This window comes from Eptesicus fuscus, chromosome 21 (assembly GCF_027574615.1).
Source record: "Eptesicus fuscus isolate TK198812 chromosome 21, DD_ASM_mEF_20220401, whole genome shotgun sequence".
Lineage (NCBI taxonomy): Eukaryota > Metazoa > Chordata > Mammalia > Chiroptera > Vespertilionidae > Eptesicus > Eptesicus fuscus.
In genome coordinates, this window is record NC_072493.1 from 46,297,046 (window position 1) to 46,322,610 (window position 25,565).

At 44.4% G+C, this 25,565-nt stretch overlaps 1 protein-coding gene and 1 pseudogene across 1 annotated transcript; both read left to right on the plus strand.

Moving 5' to 3' along the window:
- Window positions 1–46: 46 nt before the first annotated feature.
- On the plus strand, window positions 47–953 carry LOC129147529 (V-type proton ATPase subunit G 1-like; annotated as a pseudogene).
- An 865-nt stretch (window positions 954–1,818) lies between these two features.
- LOC103304259 (zinc finger protein 615-like) lies at window positions 1,819–19,162 on the plus strand. Its single transcript, XM_054710549.1, has 6 exons — window positions 1,819–1,902; window positions 7,475–7,640; window positions 8,207–8,333; window positions 8,595–8,690; window positions 16,411–16,920; window positions 17,338–19,162. Exons 2-6 carry the CDS (start codon window positions 7,626–7,628, stop codon window positions 18,552–18,554), a joined length of 1,965 nt encoding a protein of 654 aa, XP_054566524.1. The 5' UTR covers window positions 1,819–1,902; window positions 7,475–7,625; the 3' UTR covers window positions 18,555–19,162.
- The last annotated feature ends 6,403 nt before the right edge of the window (window positions 19,163–25,565 follow it).

Genomic DNA, 25,565 nt, shown 5'->3' on the forward strand with positions numbered 1-25,565 from the left:
GGCTCCCCATGACATTAGCTCCCAGGCTGTTTCCTGCCCCAGGAAGATGGCCGCCCCCGTGATGCTCCTCAGTAATGGCATGTGGGCACTGCCATCTTCCTGCTTTGCCCAAAAGCCTGAATAGATTACAAACTGCTCCAGGCTGGCCTGAGAAAACTCATGCAGCATGGCGTTCTTCATCCACAAAGAGACGTAAGAAGTGTCCAAAAGGTGATTACAGTTTCTTCTTGCTGCCTGGCCAGTGTGGCTCAGTGGTTGAGCGTAGACCTATGAACCAGGAGGTCACCTTGGATTCCTGTCAAGAGCACATGCCTGGGTTGTGGGCTCAGTCTCCAATAGGGGGCATGCAGGAGGCAGCCGATCAACGATTCTCTCTCCTCATTGATGTTCCTATCTCTTCCTCTCTGAAATCAACAAAATTATATATTTTTTAAAAATTTATTCTTGCTGAGGCCGCTCTCCTCTTGGGAGTCGCCGCCGCCGTGGCCAGTCAGTCTCAGGGCATCCAGCCGAGAAGCGGGCTGCCGAGAAGGTGTCCGAGGCCCGCAGCGAAAAAACCTGAGGCTAAAGCAGGCCAAAGAAGAGGCTCAGGCTGAAATTGAACAGAAGGAGTTCAAGGCCAAGGAAGCTGCGGCTCGGATCCCACGGCAGTTGCAGCACTGAAGTGGAGAAGGAAACCCAGGAGAAGATGCTCATCCTCCAGACCGACTTCCAGCAGAACAGGGATAAAGTCCTGGCCAACCTCTTGGCCTCCGTCTGTGACATCCGGCCAGAAATCCATGAAAACTACCGCATAAGTGGATAGGGAAGAAGAAAGAAGCACCTGTTCTATGGGTTGGCATTTTATATGCCTCCATGGAATATGAAGCTTTTGCCAAGCTTGAGTTAGAATCTTGTGAAAAGGCATTAAATTATTTCTGTATGCGGTAGAGTAGGTCCTTTTGCTTTTGGGAGAACAGCAAATCTAGTTTCTTTCTACAAACTTAGAATGTATCCAAAGGTTTCATCTTTTTACCTCATATTTCTTAGGAAGCTAATGAGTATGCTTTGTCTTTTTCTATGCCTTTTAATTCAAGTAACATGTAAATATATATAACAATACTGTTTCTTAGATATGGTAAGAAATATTTTTTTTTTTTTTTAAGAAAGAAAGGGATTAAGTTTATTTTTTCCCTTAAACTTTCTTGAAGGTCAGGGGCTTTATCTATGAAAAAATAGCAGATAGTTGTTTGTCACCTGTGTAAACAGCAGCCAGCCTTAAATACTAGTAGTCCTTTCTGGCGGAGGGTTAGAACAGTGAACAGTGGTATAATTGTTTGGGCTGCGTTTAGTGTTAACCCAAATTCAAGAACTTGTTACATGTTGTTACTTGGTGTAGTGATAATCATTTAAAAGCAAAGACTTTGGCCGAAACCGGTTTGGCTCAGTGGATAGAGAGTCGGCCTGCGGACTGAAAGGTCCCAGGTTCGATTCTGGTCGAGGGCATGTTCCTTGGTTGCGGGCACATCCCCAGTGGGGGGTGTGCAGGAGGCAGCTGATCAATGTTTCTAGCTCTCTATCTCTCTACCTTCCTCTCTGTAAAAATTCAATAAAATATATATATATAAAAAAAAAAAGCAAAGACTTTGTTGTGCAAAAGAAAAAATAAAAAAATTGCTGCTGCTGCTGAGGAGCCACCAATGCCAGGTTGGCCACTTGGGTCTGGATCCGGGGGAGTGGGCGTGGTCACGTTGCGTCACAATGCCACGCCCACCTCCGGGCCAGACCTGGAACGTCCAGAAGCGTCCTTAGCAACAGCCAGCCTTGGGAGGCCTCAGCCTTAGCGCCCCTGGATAGGAGGCTGTTTTGGAAGTGACTTGAGCTGTTGGTAGCGGCGTGGAGTCTGGAGAAGCTCAGCGTCAGGTGGGTCGGGGGCTGCGCGGGGCTGCGGACTGGGGGGGCCTGTGAGGCGAGAGAAGGGCCTTTGCGGGACTTTTGCATCGGTCACTGGGGAGTTGGCTTTCGTGGTCCTCCCCTTGGCGGTCGGTGTCCTTGAGCAGATGAAGGTGCTAACGACCCAGGGTTCAACTGTCAGGGTTTGTTGCCGAGTGTTCGATGCTGTGGCCACGGAGGTGAAGAACAGGACTGTAGGTGTCAGGGAAGGCGGTGTCTCTTACAGAATCAATTTCCTGGGGCCCGGGGAGGGAGAAGCTTAAGGCGGGGTGAGGGGTTGTTAATGAATGGGAGTTCCTGGTTCAGACTTAAGGTTTAACTTGGAATCGAGTTTTGTTTTCTGTTTTTTGGGGGAGGCCAATGTATGTCTGTGGAGACACCTGGGGCTGTAGGTGGGTTTCGGCTCAGATGTTTGCTGGGAAGAGACTGCATGATACTTCATCCAGCTGATCCCAATCTAGGTCACGCCTTCCTCAAGGAACTAATTAAAACCTCTTTTGTCTTCTCATGTAAATACTCTATAGTTATCTTCCTAACAAACCAAGTAGTGAGATACGATCTAGTGTGTGTCATAAAATTATAATGTGTTTTGTTCTCTGCCTCGAACTTTCCTCCACAATTGTCTTGGATATCTCCTTTCATGTTCATTTTACACAAGTATTGATTTTTATTACCCTGAGCTCTGATAAGAGAAAGCACTGGATGTGTGTCTTTTTTAATTTTTTTTTAAGATTAAGAAAAGTTTTCAAGAGGGAGGAAGGGAGAGAGAGAAACACCGATGTGAGAGAGAAACATCGATTGGTTGTCTCGTGTACGTGCCCCAACTGGGGATGGAACCGTAACCTGCTCTGACTGGGAATCGAACCTGTGACCCTGCAGGGTGCAGGACAATGCTCCAACCATGAGCTATACCGGCCATGGTAGCATATATGTCTTTCTTTAAAAGAGTCTGTACTTGTGCTTCCTTCATATTTGAAATGATCTGTATAGCATAGATATCCTTCCATTTGATCACTTTATCTCTAATTATAAACATACTAGAGGCCCAGTGCACAAAATTTGTGCATGGGAAGGGGGGGTCCCCTCAGCTCGGCCTGCACTCTCTACAATCTGGAACCCCTCAGGACCTCTGGCTCCTGCCTGCTGGCCTGATCCCCCTAATGCTCTCCCCTGCTGGCCTGATCCCCCTCACTGCTCTCCCCTGACAGCCTGTTTGCCCTAACTGCTCTCCCCTGCCTGGCTGATCGCCTCTAACTTCCTCTGCCTTGGCCCTGCCAACATGGCTTTGTCCGGAAGGTCATCCGGAAGATGTTCAGTCTAATTAGCATATTATCCTTTTATTAGTATAGATTTTATAATATAAAATGATTACAGATTTTCTTAATTTCTGCAATAGTGTCTCATTAGGCAGGTGAACTACTGATAAGATGAGTAGAGTCCATTCAGTGTATACATTAATTTGGATAGGCTTGACTTATGTATTCAGTTATGAGTCTCTGCTCCTCCAGATTCTCCCACCCACCTCCAGGATTTGTTGTGTGTCTTTTTCTGTATATCTCAGCCATTTCTGGTTACACTTATTCCTACAGATACTTCTATGCAATTATAAGTAGTACCTTTTTATTTATTTATTTTTATTTTTTTATAAATTTTATTGAATTTTTACAGAGAGGAAGAGAGAGGGATAGAGAGTTAGAAACATCGATCAGCTGCCTCTTGCACACCCCCTACTGGGGATGTGCCCGAAACCAAGGTACATGCCCTTGACCAGAATCGAATCTGGGACCCTTGAGTCCGCAGGCTGACGCTCTATCCACTGAGCCAAACCAGTTTCGGCTAGTACCTTTTTAAAAACACTCCTGACTTCTAAATTTTATTATGTGCAAATTTATTGATTTCATCATATTAATAATGACAGAGAATCATCGATCAGCTGCCTCCTGCATGCCCTCTACTGGGGATTGAACCCACAACCCAGCCATGTGCCCTGACCAGAAATCAAACTGTGACCTCCTGGTTCACAGGTTGACGCTCAACCACTGAGCCACACCAGCTGGGCCCTGGCTTCTAAATTTTGTGGTCTGATAGAGAAATTGCATTGCTCTTGGTATGACTGAAAGTGATTCCTTCACATTTTCTAGTTGAGCAGTCTTTTATATGCAAATAATTTTGGCTGAAAAGTGGCATGAGCAAATCTTTCACTTTTGTAGTGCTCTCCCCTTAGCTGTGTGCTTTGAACAAGGCTTTCCAAGAGATGTGAATTTAAGTGAACTAATGTATCTGACAGTATAGAGCATAAACCAGGATGGAAATTTCTCTCCATATACTGGCTTAGCTGCTTCTCACTAGTTAAAATTTTCTGTATCAATCACTGTACTTGTTTTCTATTGATGGGTAACAAATTCCCACAAACTTATTGGTTTAAAACGGCACACGTTTATTATCTCGGTTTCTATCCGTCAGAAGTCGAGACACAGTTTACCTGGATCTTCTGCTCTCAGTCTTACAAGACTTATGGGTTTGATTCCAGTCAAGGGCATGTACTTCAGTTGCAGGCTCGATGCCCGGCCTTGGTCAGGGTGCATATGGCAGGCAACCAATCGATGTGTCTCAATGTTTCTCTCTCTCTGTCTCTCCCCCTCCCTTCCATTCTCTAAAAAAAAATCAATGAAAAAATACCTTGCAGTGAAAAAAAAAAAAAAAAAAAAGTAGGTCTAGCCCTGACCGGTTTGGCTCAGTGCATGGAGCGTTGGCCTGCGGACTGAAGGGTCCCAGGTTTGATTCTGGTCACGGGCATATACCTTGGTTGCAGGCACATCCCCGGTGGGGGGGGGGGGGGAGGAGTGCAGGAAGTGGCTGATTGATGTTTCTCTCTCATCGATGTTTCTTACTCTCTATCCCTCTCCCTTCCTCTGTCTGTAAAAAGTCAGTAAAATATATTTTTTACAAAAGTGGGTCTAATCTTTGTCAATTATCCTCCTATCTAACAAAGAGGGAATAGCTAATTGACCATCACTTTGTCACAAAGATGGCTGTACCCACAGCTGAAGCCAAGTTCCCTTAAGGAGCCTTAACGAGCAATCAGCAGGGACCTGAGGCTACGCCCTCCCCCGCCCCCATGGGGCTTGACAGGGGACCTCAGGTAGAAACCCCTACCCGGCGGGGCTTGACCGGGGACCTCAAGGTGTGCTTCCTGTCCTGGTGCTGGGCTAGGGGACCTCAGGCTGCACCCCCGCCCCAGTGCCAGGCCAGGGGACCTTAGGCTGCACCCCCCACCCCAGCACCGGGCCAGGGGACCTGCCTGGCGGGGCTTGATGGGACCTCAGGCCATGCTCCCCAACCAGCGGGGCTTGATGGAGACCTTAAGGTGCACCCCCAGTGCTGGATCAGGGGAACTCAGACTGCGCGCCCACCCCCCCCTGCCCAGCGGGGCTTGACGGGGGACCTGAGGCTGCTCCCCCCCCCCCCCCCCCCTGGCGGGGCTTGATGGGGGATCTCAGGACGTCTCCCCCACCTGGCGGGGCTTAACTGGAGACCTCAAAGCATGTCCCCTGCCCCATCTGGGGGACCTCAGGCCCGCCCCCGCCCTGGTACCGGGCCAGGGGACCTGAGGCTACACCCCCTGCCTAGTGGGGCTTGACAAGGGTGGGACTGGCCGGGTCTGGATCTAGCCCAATGCAGGGGGGAGGAGAGGGGGCCAGCCGGGTCTGGGTCTCATGTGATTTTGAGGCACATGTGGGTGGGCGGGGACTTTACTTTGGGTCCCCCTTTTAATGTTCATGAATTTTGTGCACCGGGCCACTAGTATCTCAATAAAACTGGGAAAAATATATATAATTTCATTTTAATTTCTCATAAGCATTTCTATATTATAAAATATTTATGTATATCTATATGTAAATATGAAGTGGCTATAATGATATCATGCATGAACTAGTAGAATCACATAAAAGGTATGCATTAGCCCTAGCTGGTTTGGCTCAGTGCATTGGCCTGCGGACTGAAGGGTCCCAGGTTCCATTCCAGTCAAGGGCACATGCCCCTGTTGTGGGCTCCATCTCCAATAGGGGGCGTGCAGGAGGCAGCCGGTCAGTGGTTCTCTCATTGATGTTTCTCTCTCTTCCTCTCTCTGAAATCAATAAAAGTACATTTAAAACACACACACACACACACACACACACAAACAAAAACAAAAACACTGTGAAACAAAGGGTGAGGCCATATGACCTCTTTGCCTAGCCCACTGAACGATATTTCCCTCGCTCCGCATTCGCCTCAAGAAACTCGGATCTCTGAAAATACACGCATTTTCCACAAGAGTACAAGCGCAGGAATGGAGATAATTTCTGGAGCTTCTAACTCGCCAGCTCTCCCAGGTGGTGAATTTGCATCTTTGCCTTCTGTACGGCAGTTCAGGTCCCACGACATGGCGGCCCCCGTGGCGGCACCGCGGACCCGGCGCGGACATATTGCCGCCTCTTGCCGGAAACGAAACGGTTACCCGCTTCGGCAAACGCCCGGCCCTGATCGGCCACCGTAGAGGGACCAGCGCCGCAGCCAAGAGGTTCGGGAAGTAGCACGTCTGCGCTCCTCTCGTGGTTTTGGGGGAAACCCCAGGTGAGCGGGTGGCTTTGTACCCGGATGTGTTTCGGTCGCAGTTGGAGTTTGGTTTGACGCGGGGTGGTGAGGCGCTCGGCGTTATTCCCGGGGTCGGAGCGGGAGAGGCGGCTGCTAAGAGGAACTCTGTGGTATTTGAAGGGAAGCAGAGGCTTCTGTCTGTGGTCGGGGTGCCCTGGGGTCTCGGTGCCCGGGTCTGTAGAGAGGACGCCCTTGTCCTGGCTGTCAGGCTCTGGGGTTCTGCAGATCACCCCGCTTGTAAAGGGTTCTCGGATAAGGTTGACCAGGTCGTCCCGCTTTTGGCGGGACAGTCCCGCTTTTTAACAATTTGTCCCGCGTCCCACGGCGTTTTAGCGCAGCAGGAAGGAGAACCCTGACGGATTTCCTCGGACGGCTCCAGTAGAGCTGCTGGTGACCCGTCTTACACTCCCTGTAGCAACGAGGCCAACAGGCTGTCCACTGTCTTTCTGCATCAAAGATAACATACCTTTGGAATGTCAGGTTAAATATTTTCCCAGACCCCTCAGGATACAGTCTCCCATAGAGCAAGCGACTTCAGATCTCATCATTTATTGTTATCACATTAATTATTAACTGTTAACTGTCCCATCCCACCTCTGTAGAAGAAGTATGTGTCTATTTCTTTTACTTTTTACCCAATCCCAGAGATTTCCCTGCTTTGCTTTCTCCCCCTTCCCTAATCTCTCACCAGTAGATTTGATGTAACCCTCTTTTTCTTTGATTGTGATGTATAAAATAAGGTGCAGAACTGCTTTTCTGTAAAGTATTGTCTCAACCCGTTCTTATTTTGCTTCCTGGCAATTGTTTTCAGTTTGACTCAAATAAACTCATAAAAATCCTCTACGTGTTTGGCCGTATCTTAAGACGACACCAGGAACAATAGAAGAATGTTCTGTTATTCTAGGAAGAAGCAGGAGGAAGCTGCAAGGTTGGGTACCAGCATTTCCTGGGACACACCTGCCTGAAGACAGATTTCTGAGCAGAAAGTGAGAGCAGACCCAAGCATACCAAGACAGAGCCTCCAGTTAGCAGCTCTTTTCCGAGGACAGAAGAACATGCTCCGGGCTCAGGTGATTGGGTTTGTCTTCTCTTTCGTCAGTAACGGACTTGCAGAAGTCCATCAAAACCAACTTCGTGCCCAGCCAAGGGGCACAACTGGTCTGTACACCAGAAAGGTTTCAGGTTCAATCCCCGGTCAGGGGCACATAAGGGAAGCAGCCAAAAGATGTTTCTCTCTCTGTGTGTCTCTCCCTCTCTCTTCCTCTCTTTCATAAATCAATAAAAAATTTTTAAAAATTATTGGGTTCAGATTTTAAAAAATACGCCTTCGTTAATCTGGAAAAAAATATATTGTCTCAAATATATGACTTTGAATATGTGAAAGGTGTTTCTAGGCTAACAAAAAATTTAACTTCTTTTCATTATAGTAACACCTAATTAGATGAATTCATAGATGACTGAATGAACAATTGTAAAGTAGGATTTTACTAGGCATGTGGTTATTCTACTGTGTATAAAATAAAACCCCATTCACTATATAGATGCAGCCAATAAAGTGAAAATGATCAGAAAAATAACATTTCTTCCATAGCATCTAAAAGACTTCATGCCATTAAACAGCACGGTGTTGTTACAGGAACCCCTGACATTCCACGATGTGGCCGTGGACTTCACCTGGGAGGAGTGGCAGCTCCTGGACCCCGAGCAGAAGGACCTGTACAGGGACGTGATGATGGAGAACTACAGCCACCTGGTGTCCCTGGGTGAGGACAGCTCCCCTGTGTCACTCAGACGCTGCCCTGTTGGTGGCTTTTTCCTTTCTCGGCTGCTTAACTGTTCAGAATAACTCCAGTTCTCTGAAATGATGCAATCTCAGATGCTTTTCTTGCCCCAGACAAGATAACATAATGCCCCCTCTCCAATAGAAAAATTACTGTGTTAGATGTAAAACCTGTTCATTCTCCCTTCTTGACAAATCCTCTCAATTCAGTATGTCTAAGTCTTTTATCATTTCTCTTGCACAGGATATCAAGCCCCCAAACCAGATGCACTCTCCAAGCTGGAACAAGGGAAGGAACTGTGGATAGTACAGGATGAACTTCACTGTCTAGTCTCTCCAGGTGAGGGGGTGAGAACCAGCAAGGTGGGCAGCCGGGAAGCCACATTCTAGTCAGACGGCGTCAGAGCAGTGATAGTGAGTGAGGAAACTCAAACCATTCTTCCACATATGAGAACCCTTGTTTTCTTTGTAAAAATTTAGAATATAACATACCCCGTTTGTCTCTTCTGAGCTCTGACCCATTTATTTTATCTACTCTTGTTTTTGTTGGTGTGTTTTTCTTTGTCCTGTGATTCTCATGATCTTTTTTATTTCTTTATCCACAGCCACTGTCTCTGCCTGTGTTAGCACCTCTCTTGCTATGAAATTCCACTTCCCAGGCCTCTCTGGAGAGACAGAACTTTAAATTCATCACCTTTTTCTTAATATATTTTTATTGACTTCAGAGAGGGAGGGGGAGATAGAAACATCAGTGATGAGAGAGAATCATTGATCAGCTGCTTCTTCACTCCCCACACTGGGGATTGAGCCTGCAACCCGGGCATGTGCCCTGACTGGGAATTGAACTGTAACCTCCTGGTTCATAAGTCAACACTCAACCACTGAGCCAGGCAATTCATCATTTTTTTTCTTACTACGGGGCCTACCTGCTCTGTTGGAAAATAGTGATTTTCCTCCATAACATCCAACCCCATCTTGGATGGTGGGTCCCGTGATAACCTCGTTTTCACAGTGCATTTATGTGTTCTTTTCCTCTGTCCTGTCAAGGTTCTTCATACTCAGTGCTCATCAGTATTAAACATCTCCTCTATTCCCATGAGGTGACCTCTTTCTGTTCTGTGACATGGACTCCCAAATTGACTTCTCCCTCAGTATTGTCTAATGGAGAATCTGCCAGAGACCCAGAGTTAGAGCTAATAGATACGGGTGTCTTTATCTGGTTTCCTCTCTAAACATCTTGAGATGAGGTTGAAAATCAAAACAATTTTATATCTGGAATTGAACCAGGAAGATTGATCAGTTTGGGTCAAGTTCAATTTTGAAAATATTTTTATTGGTCTGTTTTACTTTAAGAAATGTGTACATTCAGCGTTTGGTAAAATTTACTAGTCCGTGTAACTGTTTTCCAATTTGAGTCTGAACTAAAATTCAGATGTTCCTGGCAGGCAGCCTAGAGATCATCAGAAATTCATTTGAAGGATCAGTTTTCAGGAGAAATTTGGCCCAAAGTTACACATAGGGCAGGATTAAAAGGGGGGCGGGGGGGGGGGGAAGGCAAGAGTCATCAATGAAGCTCATTAATGAAGCCATGGACCAAATGAGAGATTGGGGAAAATTGGTGTGAATGGATCTTTCTAGATGTAGAGGAGGTAATTCTTTGGGTGGGGGGGAAAGGTGAAAGTTCAGAAAAGAAAGGGAAACAGTAAATCCACGTGTTAGTGGTCTAATAAAGGTACTCATGCTGTTCACTCTTCCCTAAAGCCAAAATCTTGAGTGCAGTGGGGTTGAGGTAGGGATGGAGGGGCGTGGGGGTAGAAAAAAAAATTGTCTAATGTATACTTTCTCTCTATGTATTTTACTCATGATCATGGCAGCTGGCCTATGACTTCTCTTTTTTGTGTGTGAGAGCAGCAATCATCTTTCCTCCATTCTATTTTAAATTTAGGTTGTTTTTCTGCACTATACATTTTAAATTCTGTCCATCCTGGCATCACCTGGGATGTTCTTTACATGTTTAGCTCTCTTCTTAAAGATCTCTACCATTTCATTCAATTAAGTAGAAAATATCTTGTTAGCATGCTACATGAGTTTTAGCCCAACCTACATTGTAACTGCTTCATGTGACTTATTTCCTTGTTTTCCTAATTCAGATTTTTCTTCATTCTTAGAAAATGAATAGCGGCATTCATTTTTTAAAGCTTTTGTTTTCACAGTATATGTTTTAAAAATATATTTTTATTGATCTCAGAGAGGAAGGGAGAGGGAGAGAGAGATAGAAACATCAATGATGAGAGAGAATCATTGATCGGCTGCCTCCTGCATGCTCCATATTGGGGAATGAGCTCAAAGCCCGGGCATAGTCAGAGAAAGATAAATATCACATGATCTCACTCATTTGTGGAATATAATGAACAACATAAACTGATGAACAAAAAATAGATCCAGAGACACCGAAGCATCTAACAGACCATCCAACCTAAGAGGGAAGGCAGGGGAGAGGGTGGAAGAGATCGACCAAAGGACTTGTATGCATGCATATGAGCATAACCAATGGACACAGACAGTAGGGGGCGGAAGAGCATGTGCTGGGGGTGGGAGCAGCCGGGGAGAGGGCAATGGGGGAAAATGGAGACTTATGTAATACTTTAAGCAATAAAGAATTTAAATTTAAATAAATAAATAAAAATTAAAAAACCTGGGCATGTGCCCCAACTGGGAATCAAACCATGACTTCCTGGTTCATAGGTCGAGGAGGTTGAGTCAGTAGTTGAGTCACACCGGCAGGGTCACAACATATTTTTAATGGTTTTACTTAGATTAAATTCATACACCATACAATTTACCTATTTAAAACATGTAGTTAAATTAAATATAATTCACTGGGTTATAGTATATTGAGAGAAACCCAATGATTGGTTGCCGCCCCACCAGGCTGTAGCCGGGAGGAGCCTGCAACTGAGGTACGTGCCCTTGACCCGAATCGAACCTGGGACCCTTGGGTCCACAGGCTCAAGCTCTATCCACTGAGCCAAACTGATTAGGGCTCTAATTTGATCTTTAATTTCTTAAGTTTCATTTTAAAAAACCCACAAAAAACGTTTTACAGTTCCTTAAGTTTGTTCCGAAGTATGAGACTCTCTTATTATTTACTAAATGGTATTGTTTGCATTTTCAGACTATTCTTTGCTAGGATATAAAAGTAAAATTTATTTTCCCATCATGTTCAAATGACACTTCCCCCCAGGTAACCAAGTTTCCTGACATATAAAATTGCAGATTATCTTTCAGTGATCTCTGTGATTTGCTATTGTCTTGATGAGAAAGTTTCTGTCATCTTCCTAAACTGTTTAATGTGTTCCATAGTTGTTATTACCTTATTTCTTTAAAACTTGCATTTAAAAAAATACATTTTTATTGATTTTAGAGAGAGGAAGGGAGAAGGATAGAGATAGAAACATCGATGAGAGAGAAACATTGAGTAGTTGATACCCCCTACTGGGGATCAAGCCTTCAACCTGGGCATGTGCCCTGACCAGGAATGGATCTCATGACCTCTTGGTTCATGGGTCGATGCTCAACCACTTAGCCATACTGACCTGGCTAAAACTTGCATTTTGATAGCCTAATATTTTTTAAGTTAGCAGCACAAAAGATAGATGCCCTGGCCAGTGTGCTCAATGGTTATAGCATTCAGGATTGGATTGCTGGTCAAGGGCACAAGTACCTGGGTTACAGGTTTGATCCCCACCCTTGGTAGGGGGGCATGCGGGAGGCAACCAATCAATTTGTCTCTGTCACATTGGTGTTTCTCTCTCCTCTCTCTCTCCCCTTCTCCCCTCACTTCCAATCTCTAAAAATCAATGGAAAGCCCTAGCGAGTGTGCTAAGTGGTTAGAATATCAGCCTTCGAACTAAAGGGTCATGGGTTTGATTCCCAGTCAAGAACATGTCGTACCTCAGTTGCAGATTCACTCCCCGCACCAGTTCATATGTGTGGGGGAGGCAACTAGTTGATGTGTCTCTCTGACATCGATCTTTCTCTTTCTCTTTCCTCCTCCCTCCCTCTTCTACTCTCTCTGAAAAGCAATGGAAAAAAATGTTTTGCCCTAGCCAGTTTTGCTTAATGAATAGAGCGTCGGCCTGTGGACTGAAGGGTCCCATGATTCTGGTCAGGGGCACATGCCCAAGTTTCGAATTCGATCTCCGGTAGGGGGCATGCAGGAGGCAACTGGTCGATGATTCTCTCTCATCATTGGTGTTCCTATCTCTCTCTCCCTCTCCCTTCCTCTCAGAAATCAATAAAAATCTATTTTCAAAAAAGATGTCTTCAGTGAGGATTAACAAAAACAAAAAAATCAATGGGAGCCCAACTGGTGTGGCTCAGTGATTGTCATCCGATGAACCAGATGAAAACAGGAGTCACAATTAGATTTCTGGTCAGGGCACATGTCCAGGTTGCAGGATCAATTCCTGTTAAGGGCATGCAGGAGGCAGCTGATCAACGTTTTCCTTTCATATCGACGTTTCTTTCTCTTCGTCTCCTTTATCTTAAAAAAAATTTATTTTTCAGTAAAAAAAAATAATAATAAAGCTCTGGCCCATGTGGCTCAGTTGGAGAGTTGACCTGAACATAAAATTGATGGAGGTTCACTCCTGTTGGGGGTCAGGGAATATTCCTAGTTTGCGGGTTCAATCTTTGGGTCAGGGCTTGTATGGGAGACAATCAATTGATGTTTTTCACATTTATGGTTTTCTCCCCCCAACCCTCTCGAAGAATCAATTTTAAAACATCACTCAAGATTCTTATACAATAGCTGAAACCGGTTTGGCTCAGTGGATAGAGCGTCGGCCTGCGGACTGAAAGGTCCCAGGTTCGATTCCGGTCAAGGGCATGTACCTTGGTTGCGGGCACATCCCCAGTAGGGGGTGTGCAGGAGGCAGCTGATCGATGTTTCTCTCTCATCGATGTTTCTAGCTCTCTATCCCTCTCCCTTCCTCTCTGTAAAAAATCAATAAAATATATTTTAAAAAAAAGATTCTTATACAATAGATTAGTTTGTATTTTTCATAATTTTATAGGCACTATCAGGTGTGTTGTTTAACAAATTGTGGTTTTCTTCATGCAATACAGTTATTTTGAGATTCAACACTTAACCTTAGGTGAATAGTTAATTTTTGATTGGTGAGTAGTATTGTGTTCTACGGATAATGACTTTGCCTGTTGATCTGTCTATGATGTTGGTTATTTCCAGGTTTGGGTTATTATAAGTAAATCTGCTGGGAATATTTGTGTTCAGTTATCTCTATTTATGTAGATGTTTTACTTATCAAACTGTAGTTGTGTAGATGAATGTTTCACATATTTATACAGAAATGTGAGCCAAAATGGTCATTGCTTTTGCCTTCCAAAAACCCGCCCTAACCGGTTTGGCTCAGTGGATGGAGCGTCGGCCCGCAGACTGAATGGTCCCAGGTTCAATTCCAGTCAGGGCCATGTGCCTTGGTTGTGGGCACATCCCCGGTTGGGGGGTGTGCAGGAGGCAGCTGATAGATGTTTCTCTCTCATTGATGTTTCTGGCTCTCTATCCCTCTCCCTTCCTCTCTGTAAAAAATTAATAAAATATATTTAAAAAAAAACCCACAGTATAAAATAAATCCAGTTTTTACGCAACTCAAAAAAATATATCACTAAAGCCCTGGCTGATGTTGCTCAGTGGTTAGAGTGTTGGCCCAAAGTGTCGCCAATTCGATTTCTGTTCAAGGCCATGTACCTGAATTGCAGGTTCAATTCCGGCCCTGGTCAGGATGCGTGCGGGAGGCAACAAATTAATGTGTGTCTCTCACATTGATATTTCTCTCTCTCTCTGTACCTCCCTCCTCGTGTCCCTTCCTTCTACTCTGTCTAAAGAGCAATGGAAAAAATATCATTGGGTGAGGATTACCAGAAAAACACACAAAACACTAAAAAAGAAAAGCAGTCTCAGTCTCTTAAGAATTTGTGTATGTTGATAGGATCCATACCTGTATTTTCAGAGTAGACCTTTTATAAGATTTAAACATTCCACCAATTTCTTCATGTTGGTACTTGGACATGTAATAATCATCTTAAACTCTGTTTCACAATGCACTCTAAATCCCCTTATTCTGAACTTCAATAATATCCCTTGTTGCATTCTACCTACCCAGTGCCTCACACCACAGAATTCCTGGAGTAATCTTTGAGTCCTCACCTTCAGTAACTTTGTCCCGATTATCTCAGTGATCCCATCATTGAACTTTGTCTTTTCTTCAAATACAGGACAAAAGTAGGTTTTTATTGGTGAGTACATGAAACACAGGGTTTATACTTATATTATTATCTATTAATTATTGCATCATTTTTCGTATAAACAACTATAAACCTACTTTTGCCCCAGTCTGTATATCCTGATTTCCTCAACCTCTTATATTTCCATTGCTCCTTGAACCATGTTTCACAGACTGTGATTGCCTTTATTCCTTTTTTTTAAGTGTCTATCCTTCGAATTATTAAACCTGGAGGCCCAACAAATTTGACTCTATTCTGAAACAATCTGCACAGATATAGTGTCAGGCCTTACAAGTTAAGATTTCAGTCCCATAAGACTATACCCTTTCAGATTTCAATCACAAGTTTAGATTGTCACCTGTGTTTCTGACCAACTGGCTATAAATTGGAAGTGCTCATGAGCTTTTCTTTGTTTCCATTAATTTGTTAGAGCATCCCTCAGGGGAGAAATACTTATATTATAAAGCATACAGATGAATAGGTACATAGTGCATGGTCTGAAGGATTCCTGAATATAGGAGCTTCTCTTCCCATGGAACTGGAGTGAACCACCCATCAAGCACATGTATGTGTTCACTAACCCAGAAGATGATCAAATCTGGTTAAAAGTTTTTATAGAAAAAAAAAAAAGTTTTTTTTTTTTTTAATATATATTTTATTGATTTTTTTACAGAGAGGAAGAGAGAGGGATAGAGAGTTAGAAACATCGATGAGAGAGAAACATCAATCAGCTGCCTCTTGCACACCCCCTGCTGGGGATGTGCCCGCAACCAAGGTTCATGCCCTTGACTGGAATCGAACCTGGGACCCTTGAGTCCGCAGGCCGACGCTCTATCCACTGAGCCAAACCAGTTTCGGCAAAAAAAAAAAAAAAAAAGTTTTTATAGAGTTTCAATTCCTAGTCTCTCCCTCCTTTCCCAGCCTTCTCATCAGTTGGTCTTTCTGGTAACTATCTCCATCCTGAGTGTATGTAGAAACACTGTGCTAAGTTATTTTATGAGCATAAACTCAGCTGTTGTTATAATGGTCTTTTGTTGTTGTTAATCCTCACCCAAGGATACTTTTTCCATTAACTTTTTGAGAGAGAGTAAGGGAAGGGTAGAGACAGAGAGAAACATCGATGTGAGAGAGACACATCCATTGGCTGTCTCCTGCACATGCCCTGACCAGGGCTAGGGATTGAGCCTGCAACCAAAGTACCCATGTCCTTGATCAGAATCAAACCCGAAACCCTTAAGTTGGCAGGTTGATGCTCTCACCACTAAGCAAATCCAGCTAGGGCTGGAGGCTTTTTAAAAATATATAACAAAAGGCCCTGGCCGGCTTGGCTCAGTGGATAAAGCATCAGCCTGCGGACTGAGGGGTCCCAGGTTCGATTCCAGCCAAGGGCACATGCCTGGGTTGCAGGCTCGATCCCCAGTAGGGGGTGTGCAGGAGGCAGCCGATCAATGATTCTCTCTCATCATTGATGTTTCTATCTCTCTCTCCTTCTCCCTTCCACTCTGAAATCAATAAAGAAATATATTAAAATATATAAATATAAAACAAAAGATACTCCTATCACTTAGGAAATTACAAGGGTTTTATAAGCAGTGTCAAGAACTGTGGACAAAGACCAAATATATTTCTTATTCTACAATACATAGAATTGCCACTAAATAGTTACTTCACATGAAGGCATTTTATAAAAACAGTTTTATTTCAAACTAAGATTATGAGAGATTACAGAATTTACTGTTCTCTTTTTTCCCTAGAACTCAAGCAAGTTGATGATCCTCTGCATTATCACTTGCAAAACCGAAGCCTTCAGAATGGTGTGGAACAATGCTGTGAACATAATATATCTACAAATGTTAATCAAAGTGAAGGTCATTTCCTATTAAAGCAAAATCATGAGATCTTTGAGATATGTGAGAAACCTTTAAAATCAAATTTATGTTTTGAAAACCAAAACAGAAGCTGTAACTTAACTAATTCTGTTGAGTTGAATGGAGATGGGACAGTCATTCTGCATGGCAACCATGAACAATTTTACAACGAAATTAAATTTCCTGTCAGTATAAAAAACATCAATAACAATTCCCAGGTTATAAAGCAACAGAGAACTCACGACATAGAGAAAGCCCACATATGTACTGAATGTGGGAAAGCCTTCATCAAGCTATCTCAGCTCATTCATCATCAGAGAGTTCATATTGGAGATAAATCTTATGGATGCAGCCTGTGTGGGAAAGCCTTTTCCAGAAAATCCAGGCTCACTGAACATCACAGTTTTCATACAAGACTGAAACAGTATGAATACACTGAATGTGACAAAACATTCCTCAAGAAATCACAGTTCAGTATACATCAGAAAACTCGGATGAGAGAGAAGCCTTATATATGTGGTGAATGTGGGAAAGTGTTCAAAAAGAGGCACCTCATTTATCATCAGAAAACTCATACAGGAGAGAGACCTCATGAATGCAGTCTGTGTGGCAAGACCTTCTCTACAAAGTCTAATCTGAACAAACATGAAAAAACTCATACAAAAGAGAGACCTTATATATGCAGTGAATGTGGGAAAGGCTTCACCCAGAAGTGTCGTTTTATTGCACATTATCGAACTCATACAGGAGAGAAACCGTATATATGTAATGTATGTGGGAAAGGCTTTGCTGTTATGTACACTCTTACCATACATCAGCAAACTCATACAGGAGAGAAACCCCATGAATGCCATCTATGTGGGAAGACCTTCTCTACAAAGTCTAATCTCAGTAAACATAAGAAAACTCATACAAGAGAGAAACCTTATATATGCAGTGAATGTGGAAAAGGCTTCATCCAGAAGTGTCACCTTGTTGAACATCATCGAACTCATACAGGAGAGAAACCATATATATGTAATGAGTGTGGCAAAGACTTTGCCTCGATGAACAGTCTTACCAGACATCAACAAACTCATACAGGAGAGAAACCTTACATATGTAATGTGTGTAGCAAAGGCTTCAGCAGAAAGAGCCTTCTCTTTGAACATCAAAGAACACATACAGGGGAGAAGCCGTATGTATGTAATGTATGTGGAAAAGGCTTCACCATGAAGGGTAATCTCAACGTACATCAGCGAATTCATACTTTAGAGAAACCGTATATGTGCAATGAATGTGGGAAAAGCTTCACTGTGAATAGTTCTCTGATTTTACATCAGCGAACTCATACAGGAGAAAAGCCCTACGTATGTAGTGAATGTGGGAAAGGCTTTCCTGTGAATAGTTCTCTGATTTTACATCAGCGAATTCACACAGGAGAAAAACCCTATGTGTGCAGTGAATGTGGGAAAGGATTCACTGTGAAGCGTTCTCTGATTTTACATCAGCGAACTCACACAGGAGAAAAAACCTATGTGTGCAGTGAATGTGGAAAAGGTTTTCCAGTGAAGATGCAACTGATTGTACATCAGCGGTCTCATACAAGAGAGAAACCATATATATGTAATGAGTGTGGGAAAGGCTTCACCAGGAAGGGTTTTCTCATCAAACATCAGCTAACACATACAGGGGAGAAGCCCTATGTATGTAGTATATGTGGAAAAGGCTTCACCGTTAAGAGTAGTCTCACTGTACATCAGCGAATTCATACTTTAGAGAAACCATATACATGCAATCAATGTGGGAAAGGCTTTACTGTGAAGAGTTCTTTCATTGTACATCAGCGAACTCACACAGGAGAGAAACCCCATGTATGCAGTGAATGTGGAAAAGGCTTCTCAGGAAAGATGCAGCTGATTTTACATCAACGATTTCATACAGGAGAGAGACCTTATGTATGTAGTGAATGTGGGAAAGGTTTTACAGTGAAGAGTCATCTCATCAGACATCAGCAAAAAACATGTAGGAGGGGAGCCGTATGTGTGTAATGGGTATGGAAAAGGCTTCACTATGAAGAGCGATCTCACTTTACATCAGTGAACTCATACTTAAGAGAAACCTTATGCTGTAAAACCAACATAATGGACTAATCAGTAGATAAGTGGATAAAAAGCTGTGGAACATCTATATGATGGAATACTATGCAGCATTAAAAAAAAAGAATCTCTTACCTTTTAAGACAGCATGGAGGGACCTGGAGCGTATCATGGTAAGTGAAATAAGTCAGTCATAGAATGACAAATATTATATGATCTCACTCATATTTGGAATCTAAGTAACAAATTAAACTGATGAACTGAGTAGATCCAGACATGGAAGCATGAAACAGTGTGTGGAAACTTGGCAGGAAGGCGGAGAGGTAGGTGGGTAGGAGGTAATCAACCAAAGGACTTGTATGCATATATGCATAACCCATGGACAGAGACAGTAGGGTGGTGAAAGCAGGGGTGGGGGGCTGCAGGGGGTCAATGGTGGGAAAAAGGGGACATGTAACACTTGCAACAATAAAGATTTAAAATTATATGAAAAGTTTAATTTCACAAAAAAGTTTTCTGTATGCATTATTGCTATGTACGCACTGTAGTTTTTGAGACTAATAAGTATGCAGTCTAAATAGAAATAAACATTTTTCTGAATGTACACTTTATTTAAATAAGTAATGTTCTTAAAAACAAAATTTAAATTTTATACTAGTAAAGACAAACGTATTTTCCTATTTAATTGTCTTTGGATGATGATATAGCCAGAAACTCCCATTGTGGTATGACATGTTCAGTGTCAAAGCGCTTGCTTTAGATAATCATGCTTTGAAAAAACTATCAAGTTTTATTTGAACTTTTTTAGTCTGCTGGGGTTTTTTAAGTAATTGACTCCCTAAAGTTACAAAAGTGGGTGTAATAGCCTTGCTGATGTGCTTAGTGGTTAGAGCGTTGGCCCTTGAAGCACAGGATCATGGGTTTGATTCTCAGTCCAGGGCACAGGATTACTGAAATAAAAGGGTGTAATAAAACTGAATTTTGTTATCAGATGAATTGTCAATAAGTGTTGTTAGATTGTTGAGATGTGATCTAGTCACTGATAACTTTATTTTTGGGCCTGTTGTTTCTTCTTCCTCATCTTCCATCCTCATCTTCTAAGATATAACCTCATCTGCTATTTTACTTTCAGTCATGCTGTGATGCCCAAGGTCATTTCATCTAACCACTGTAAAACATCTTTCTTGGCTGCTTCTTGACCAGTATTCTATATTGTCCTACAATCAGTAACCTCTAGCCATTTATTATTTTTTAAATGTACTTTATTGATTTTTTTACAGAGAGGAAGGGAGAGGGATAGAGAGTTAGAAACATCAATGAGAGAGAAACATCGATCAGCTGCCTCCTGTATACCCCAAACTGGGAATGTGCCTGCAACCAAGGTACATGCCCTTGACTGGAATCGAACTGGGGACCCTTCAGTCCTCAGACTGATGCTCTATCCACTGAGCCAAACCAGCCAGAGCTTAACATTAACTTTTAAAAAAATACATTTTTGTATTGGTTTCAGAGAGGAAGGGATAGAAACATCAATGATAAGAATCACTTATTGGCTGCCTGCTGCATGCCCCCTACTGGGGATCAAGCCTTCAACCCAGGCATGTGCCCCAACGGGGAATCTAACCGTAATATCCAGGTCGGCTGGGCTAAATTAACTCTTTTCCATTTGTCCATATTTTAAAATTAGGGTTACAATGATGTGTCTTACAGTAATACATAATTTTACATTTATACAGAATATGTCTACAAGCTAGGCTGTGGCTTAGCACAAGTTGGAACATTGGCTGATGGACATGTTAAAACTGCTGTAGAAAGTCATGCCATATGATTACAGAACCGATTACTAAGTGAGATGTGGTATTATCACAAGCTAATCATTTGCTGAACATTATTACAAGTGACTCTTGGATTTAAATATGTAGACTATGGTTGTAGGTATGTAGTATTCATTTATGCTGGTGAAATTACTAGTGTTTTTTCCAACATCATGAGACTGAACAGTCAGGACCCAAGCAAAGATAGGTTGGCCAGGCTGCCGTGAGACCTATGTGCTGAGCGCACCTTTCAAAGTTTGGTAACTCCAGGTGAAGGCAGCTTAGTGCACACCTAAGCCTACTACCACACCTTAGGATCCTTACGTCCCAATGAAATCCACCCTTCATCTTGAATAATGCTTAGGAATGGGTTCTGAACGCACACTTGCCTGATTTGAATCCTAAGCTGTGTGCCTTTGAACACCTTAACTATACCTCATTGTATCTTTCCTCATAGCTTTGTTGTGAGAAGTACAGGTAGTTAAAACACTGGCTGCCAAACAGGCTATTCAGAAAAGCATTACTGGTCTTATGCATAACCCATGGATGCACACAGTGGGGTGGTGAGGGTCTGGGGTGGGGGGCAGAGGTAGGCTGGAGGGGGTTGATGGGGGAAAAAGGGAGACATGTAATACTTTCAACAATAAAGATTTTTAAAATGTATTTTATTTATTTTTTACAGAGAGGAAGGGAGAGAGATAGTTAGAAACATCAATGAAAGAGAAACATCGATCAGCTGCCTCCTGCACGCCCCCTACTGGGGATGTGCCGCAACCAAGGTATGTGCCCTTGACCGGAATCGAACCTGGGACCCTTCAGTCCACAGGCTGACGCTCTCTATCCACTGAGCCAAACCGGTTTCGGCAATAAAGATTTTTTTAAATTTATTTTTTATTGGTTTCAGAGAGGAAGCAAGAGGAAGAGAGAGAAACATCAATGATGAGAATCATTGATTGGCTGCCTCCTGCACACCAACCCCCCCCCCCCCCACACACACACACACACTGGGGATCGAGCCCCCAACCTGGACATGTGCCCCTGACTGGAAGACCTTTCCATAGGCTGATGCTCTATCCACTGAGCCAAACCAGCTAGGGCTCAACAATAAAGATTTTAAAATAAATAAGAAAAGTATTATTGGTCTTCGTGAGGGAGGAATTCTTACTTCCCACCTCTGGGTCCTCAGGATCCCGAGACTCACTTTCCCAGTGAACCTGTGGGCCTCGATTTCCCAGAGCCCTGCCCTCGCCATTGCTTTTGCCTCTACAGCAGGTGTCTGACCAAAAGGCGTGCAGCCTGGCCGCACGCAATCCCACCCCCAGCCCACCCCATGCCCACAGCTCACCGGGGCTGAAAGGTCTCCCTCTTCCGTCTCGGCTCCTACAAACTTGCAGTTTTTCATCCAAAGTCTTCTCAAGGCATTAGGTCCAGGCGTCTCGTCAGCCCCCGGGAACTGCACTTCCTGTAAGATGGCTGCCCCCCAGGTGCTGCTTAGTAGTTAGTGCTGGGGCGCCGCCATCTTCCCGTTTTGCCCAAAGTATAAACGGAATACAACTTGCTCCCCCTTGGCCTTGAATAGGCTCGGCCTCTGAAAGCTTGTTCATCGCAGTGTTGTTGACACTGCAGGAGGCTAAGAGAGGTCCGGAAAGTGACTTCAATTTCTTCTCGGTTCACGGAGGCCCAGACACCGCAACGGCCACCTGGGGCCCGCGTGGCGCGGTGGGCGTGGTCACTGTGCGTCATAGAGCCACGCCCACGGCCAGAACAGGACTCTCCCGAAGCGTCCCTAGCAACAGAGGGAGGAAGGGAGGGCTGGGGCACCCGACGGGAACGGGAATCGCTTTGGAAGTGAGCTGAGCCTTTGGTCGCTGCCGTGGAGTCTTGAGAAGCTCGGCATCAGGTGGGTCTGCGGGCGGGGGGGGGGCGGGGGGCGGGCCTGGGAGTCGAGAGAAGGGCAGCTCTGGGGACTTTGGCTCAATCACTGGGGAGTCTTGGCTTTGGTGTCAGTGTTCCCGAGTTGATGAAGACATTAATGATGGAAAATGCAAACGGCAGGGTTTGTCGTCGGCGTGGGTGGTGCTGTGGGGCTCAGTGATCAAGAACGGGAGCCTTAGCCGAAACCGGTTTGGCTCAGTGGATAGAGCGTCGGTCTTCGGACTGGAAGGTCCCAGGTTCGATTCCGGTCAAGGGCATGTACATTGGTTGCGGGCGCATCCCCCGGTGGGGGTGTGCAGGAGGCAGCTGGTCGATGTCTCTCTCTCATCGATGTTTCTGGCTCTCTGTCCCTCTCCCTTCCTCTCTGTGAAAAATCAATAAAATATATTTAAAAAAAAAAAAAAAAAAAGAACGGGAGCCTTAGCCGGTTCGCCTGAGTGGACAGAGCGTCGGGCTGTGGACCAAAGTGTCACAGGTTCGATTCCAGGTCAAGGGCATGTACCTCGGATGCAGGCTCCTCCCTGGCCCGGGCCCTGGTCGGGGCACATGCGGGAGATGTGTTTCTGTCACATGGATATTTCTTTCTGTCTTTCCCTCTCTCTTCCACTCTCCAAATCAATGGAAAAATATCCTCGGGTGACGATTAACAACAACAGAAAACCAAAATCAGGAGTGGTAGGTAAGTGTCCTTGAATGCGGTGTCTTTGCCAGGATCTGGATATACTGGGGGCTTTGATAAGGAGAATCCTGGGCAGGGGGCCGGTTAGTGAACGCAAGTTTCTGGTTCATATTTCATATTTCATTTGGAATCAGATATTTTTGTGTTTTGTTTGTTTGGGGAAGTAGGCAAGTGTGTCTGTAGACGTGCGTGAAGCTGGAGCTTTGCACACCCAGGGACCCTGGGCAGTAGGTAGGTTGAGGCTCAGGTGTTGACTCCTGGGAACAGATCAGATGATACCTTCATCCAACTTCATCAAAACTCATTTAGTTTCTTCCTCAAAGTACTAATTAAAAATTCTTTTGTCTTCTCCTGTAAATTCTCTAGTCACTATCTACCTACCAAAGTAGTTACCGGCCCTAGCCGGTTTGGCTCATTGGATAGAGTGTCGGCCTGCAGACTGAAGGGTCCCAGGTTCGATTCCGGTCAAGGGCATGTGCCTTGGTTGCAGGCACATCCCCAGTAAGGGGTGTGCAGGAGGCAGCTGATGGATGTTTCTTTCTCATCGATGTTTCTAACTCTCTATCCCTCTCCCTTCCTCTCTGTAAAAAAGTCAATAAAATATATATTTAAAAAAAAGTAGTTACCGTATTTTCCGGCATATAAGACTCATGACTTTTGAGAAGATTTTCCTGGGTAAAAAGTCGTCTTATACGCCGGAAAATAAGGTAGGTACAATCAATCTAGTGTGTCATAAAAGATGCTCTTTGTGCTTTTTGCTTTCAGGTTTCCTCCACAGTTTTCTTGGATAGTCACATTCATTCTACAGAGTACTGATCTCTATTATCTCTCATACTAGAGGCCTGGTGCACAAATTTGTGCACAGGTGGGATCTGGATGGCCCGCCCAATCAGGACCAATCTGACCAGACTGGCTGTGGGGAGGGGACACGGCCCAGCCCCCTGGTCGAACTCCCAGTTGAATTCCAGGTGGAGGGGACAATTTGCACACTATGCTTTTATTATATAGGATTACTTTAACAGAGATAAATGGAAACCATTGTGTGAGTCTATTTTTTAAAGCTTTTAAATTGCTTATTAGAGAGAGAGGAAGGGAGAGGGAGAGAGAATAACATTGATGTGAGATGATCAGCTGCCTCCTTCATCGATCCTACAACCCAGGCATATGCCCAGACCAGGAATCGAACCAGCAACCTTGCAGTGCACCAGATGACACCCAACCAACTGAGCCACACTGGCAAGAGCAGAGTATATATTTTTAAGTCTTTTTTGTGTGCTTCCTTCTCATTTGGGATGATCTGTATAACATCGATGTCATTTTTTTTATTAATCTCTAATTACGAATATACTAGAGACCCGGGTCCCTTGGCCTGGCCTGCAGGGATGGGGCTGAAACCTGCTCTCCAACATCCCCCCAGGGGCCCCGGATTGTGAGAGGGCGGTTCTCAGATGAAGGATCCCAGAATCGGGCTCCCTCCTCTCTTCTCCCAATATTATGTCACTTTCTCTCTGTATCTGTTTTGCCTCTTTCATCTCACTTTACCCTACGTTTGGCAATAACTGACGACTTGTGGGCATTTAGCTGCAAAATGCAACTATTTAGCAAACAGGATTTACTTAGCCTGGAATCTAGCCTGATTAGGGCAGGACCCGGCTCAAGGTCAGGCTCCGGCCCAGGCCCTTCCGCCCAGGAGGAGTCCTGTGGCAGCGGGAACCTCCTTCTTCCCACCAGAGCTGCTTCTTTGCCTCCTTCCCTCCCCGGAGGTTGCCCGCTGGAGCTACTGTCCTCCCAGAAGGAGGGAAGCCTCGGCCTGTTTCTCAGCCGAGAGTGGTGGCGGGGAAATTCATTGCCTCCATACCCCCCACCCCCTTTTATCACTGGTTAGGCTCATATGCAAGCACACAAGTCCTTTGGTTGATCTATCTCCCTTGTCCCCACCCTCCCCTACCTTCCCTCTGAGGTCTGACAGTCTGATCAATGCTGTTCTTGTTCTTCAGTCTATGTTGTTCATCTTTTCCCCTAGATGAGTGAGCTCATGTGATACTAGGAATACACTTATAGGAACCGAAAATGAGACAAGCAATAATATTTTATTGATTTTTTTACAGAGAGGAAGGGAGAGGGATAGAGAGTTAGAAACATCGATGAGAGAGAAACATCCATGAGCTGCCTCATGCACACCCCCTACTGGGGATGTGCCTGCAACCAAGGTACATGCCCTTGAACCGGAATCGAACCTGGGACCCTTGAGTCCACAGGCCGACGCTCTATCCACTGAGCCAAACCAGTTAGGGCTCCATTGCTTTTTCAGAGAGAGTGGAAGGGAGGGAGGGCGGAGGTGGGGGGAAAAGAGACAGAAACATCTATGGGCCAGACACACATAGACTGGTTGCCTCCAGCACACTCCCTGCAGGGGTGGGGAGCAAACCTAGGTAAGTACCTTTAACTGGGAATCAAACCAGAGACCCTTCAGTGCGCAGGCCAACACTCTAACCATTGAGCACACCAGCCAGGGCAACAGGTACACTTTTTTTT

Bases quoted from the DNA above. Each gene is read 5' to 3' on its own strand.
- LOC103304259 (XM_054710549.1), top strand. The intron at 8,691-16,410 runs GTGAGGGGGTGA...TTTTTTCCCTAG, and splicing joins TCACTGTCTAGTCTCTCCAG to AACTCAAGCAAGTTGATGAT. The intron at 16,921-17,337 runs ATCACAGTTTTC...CTCTTACCATAC, and splicing joins AAAATCCAGGCTCACTGAAC to ATCAGCAAACTCATACAGGA.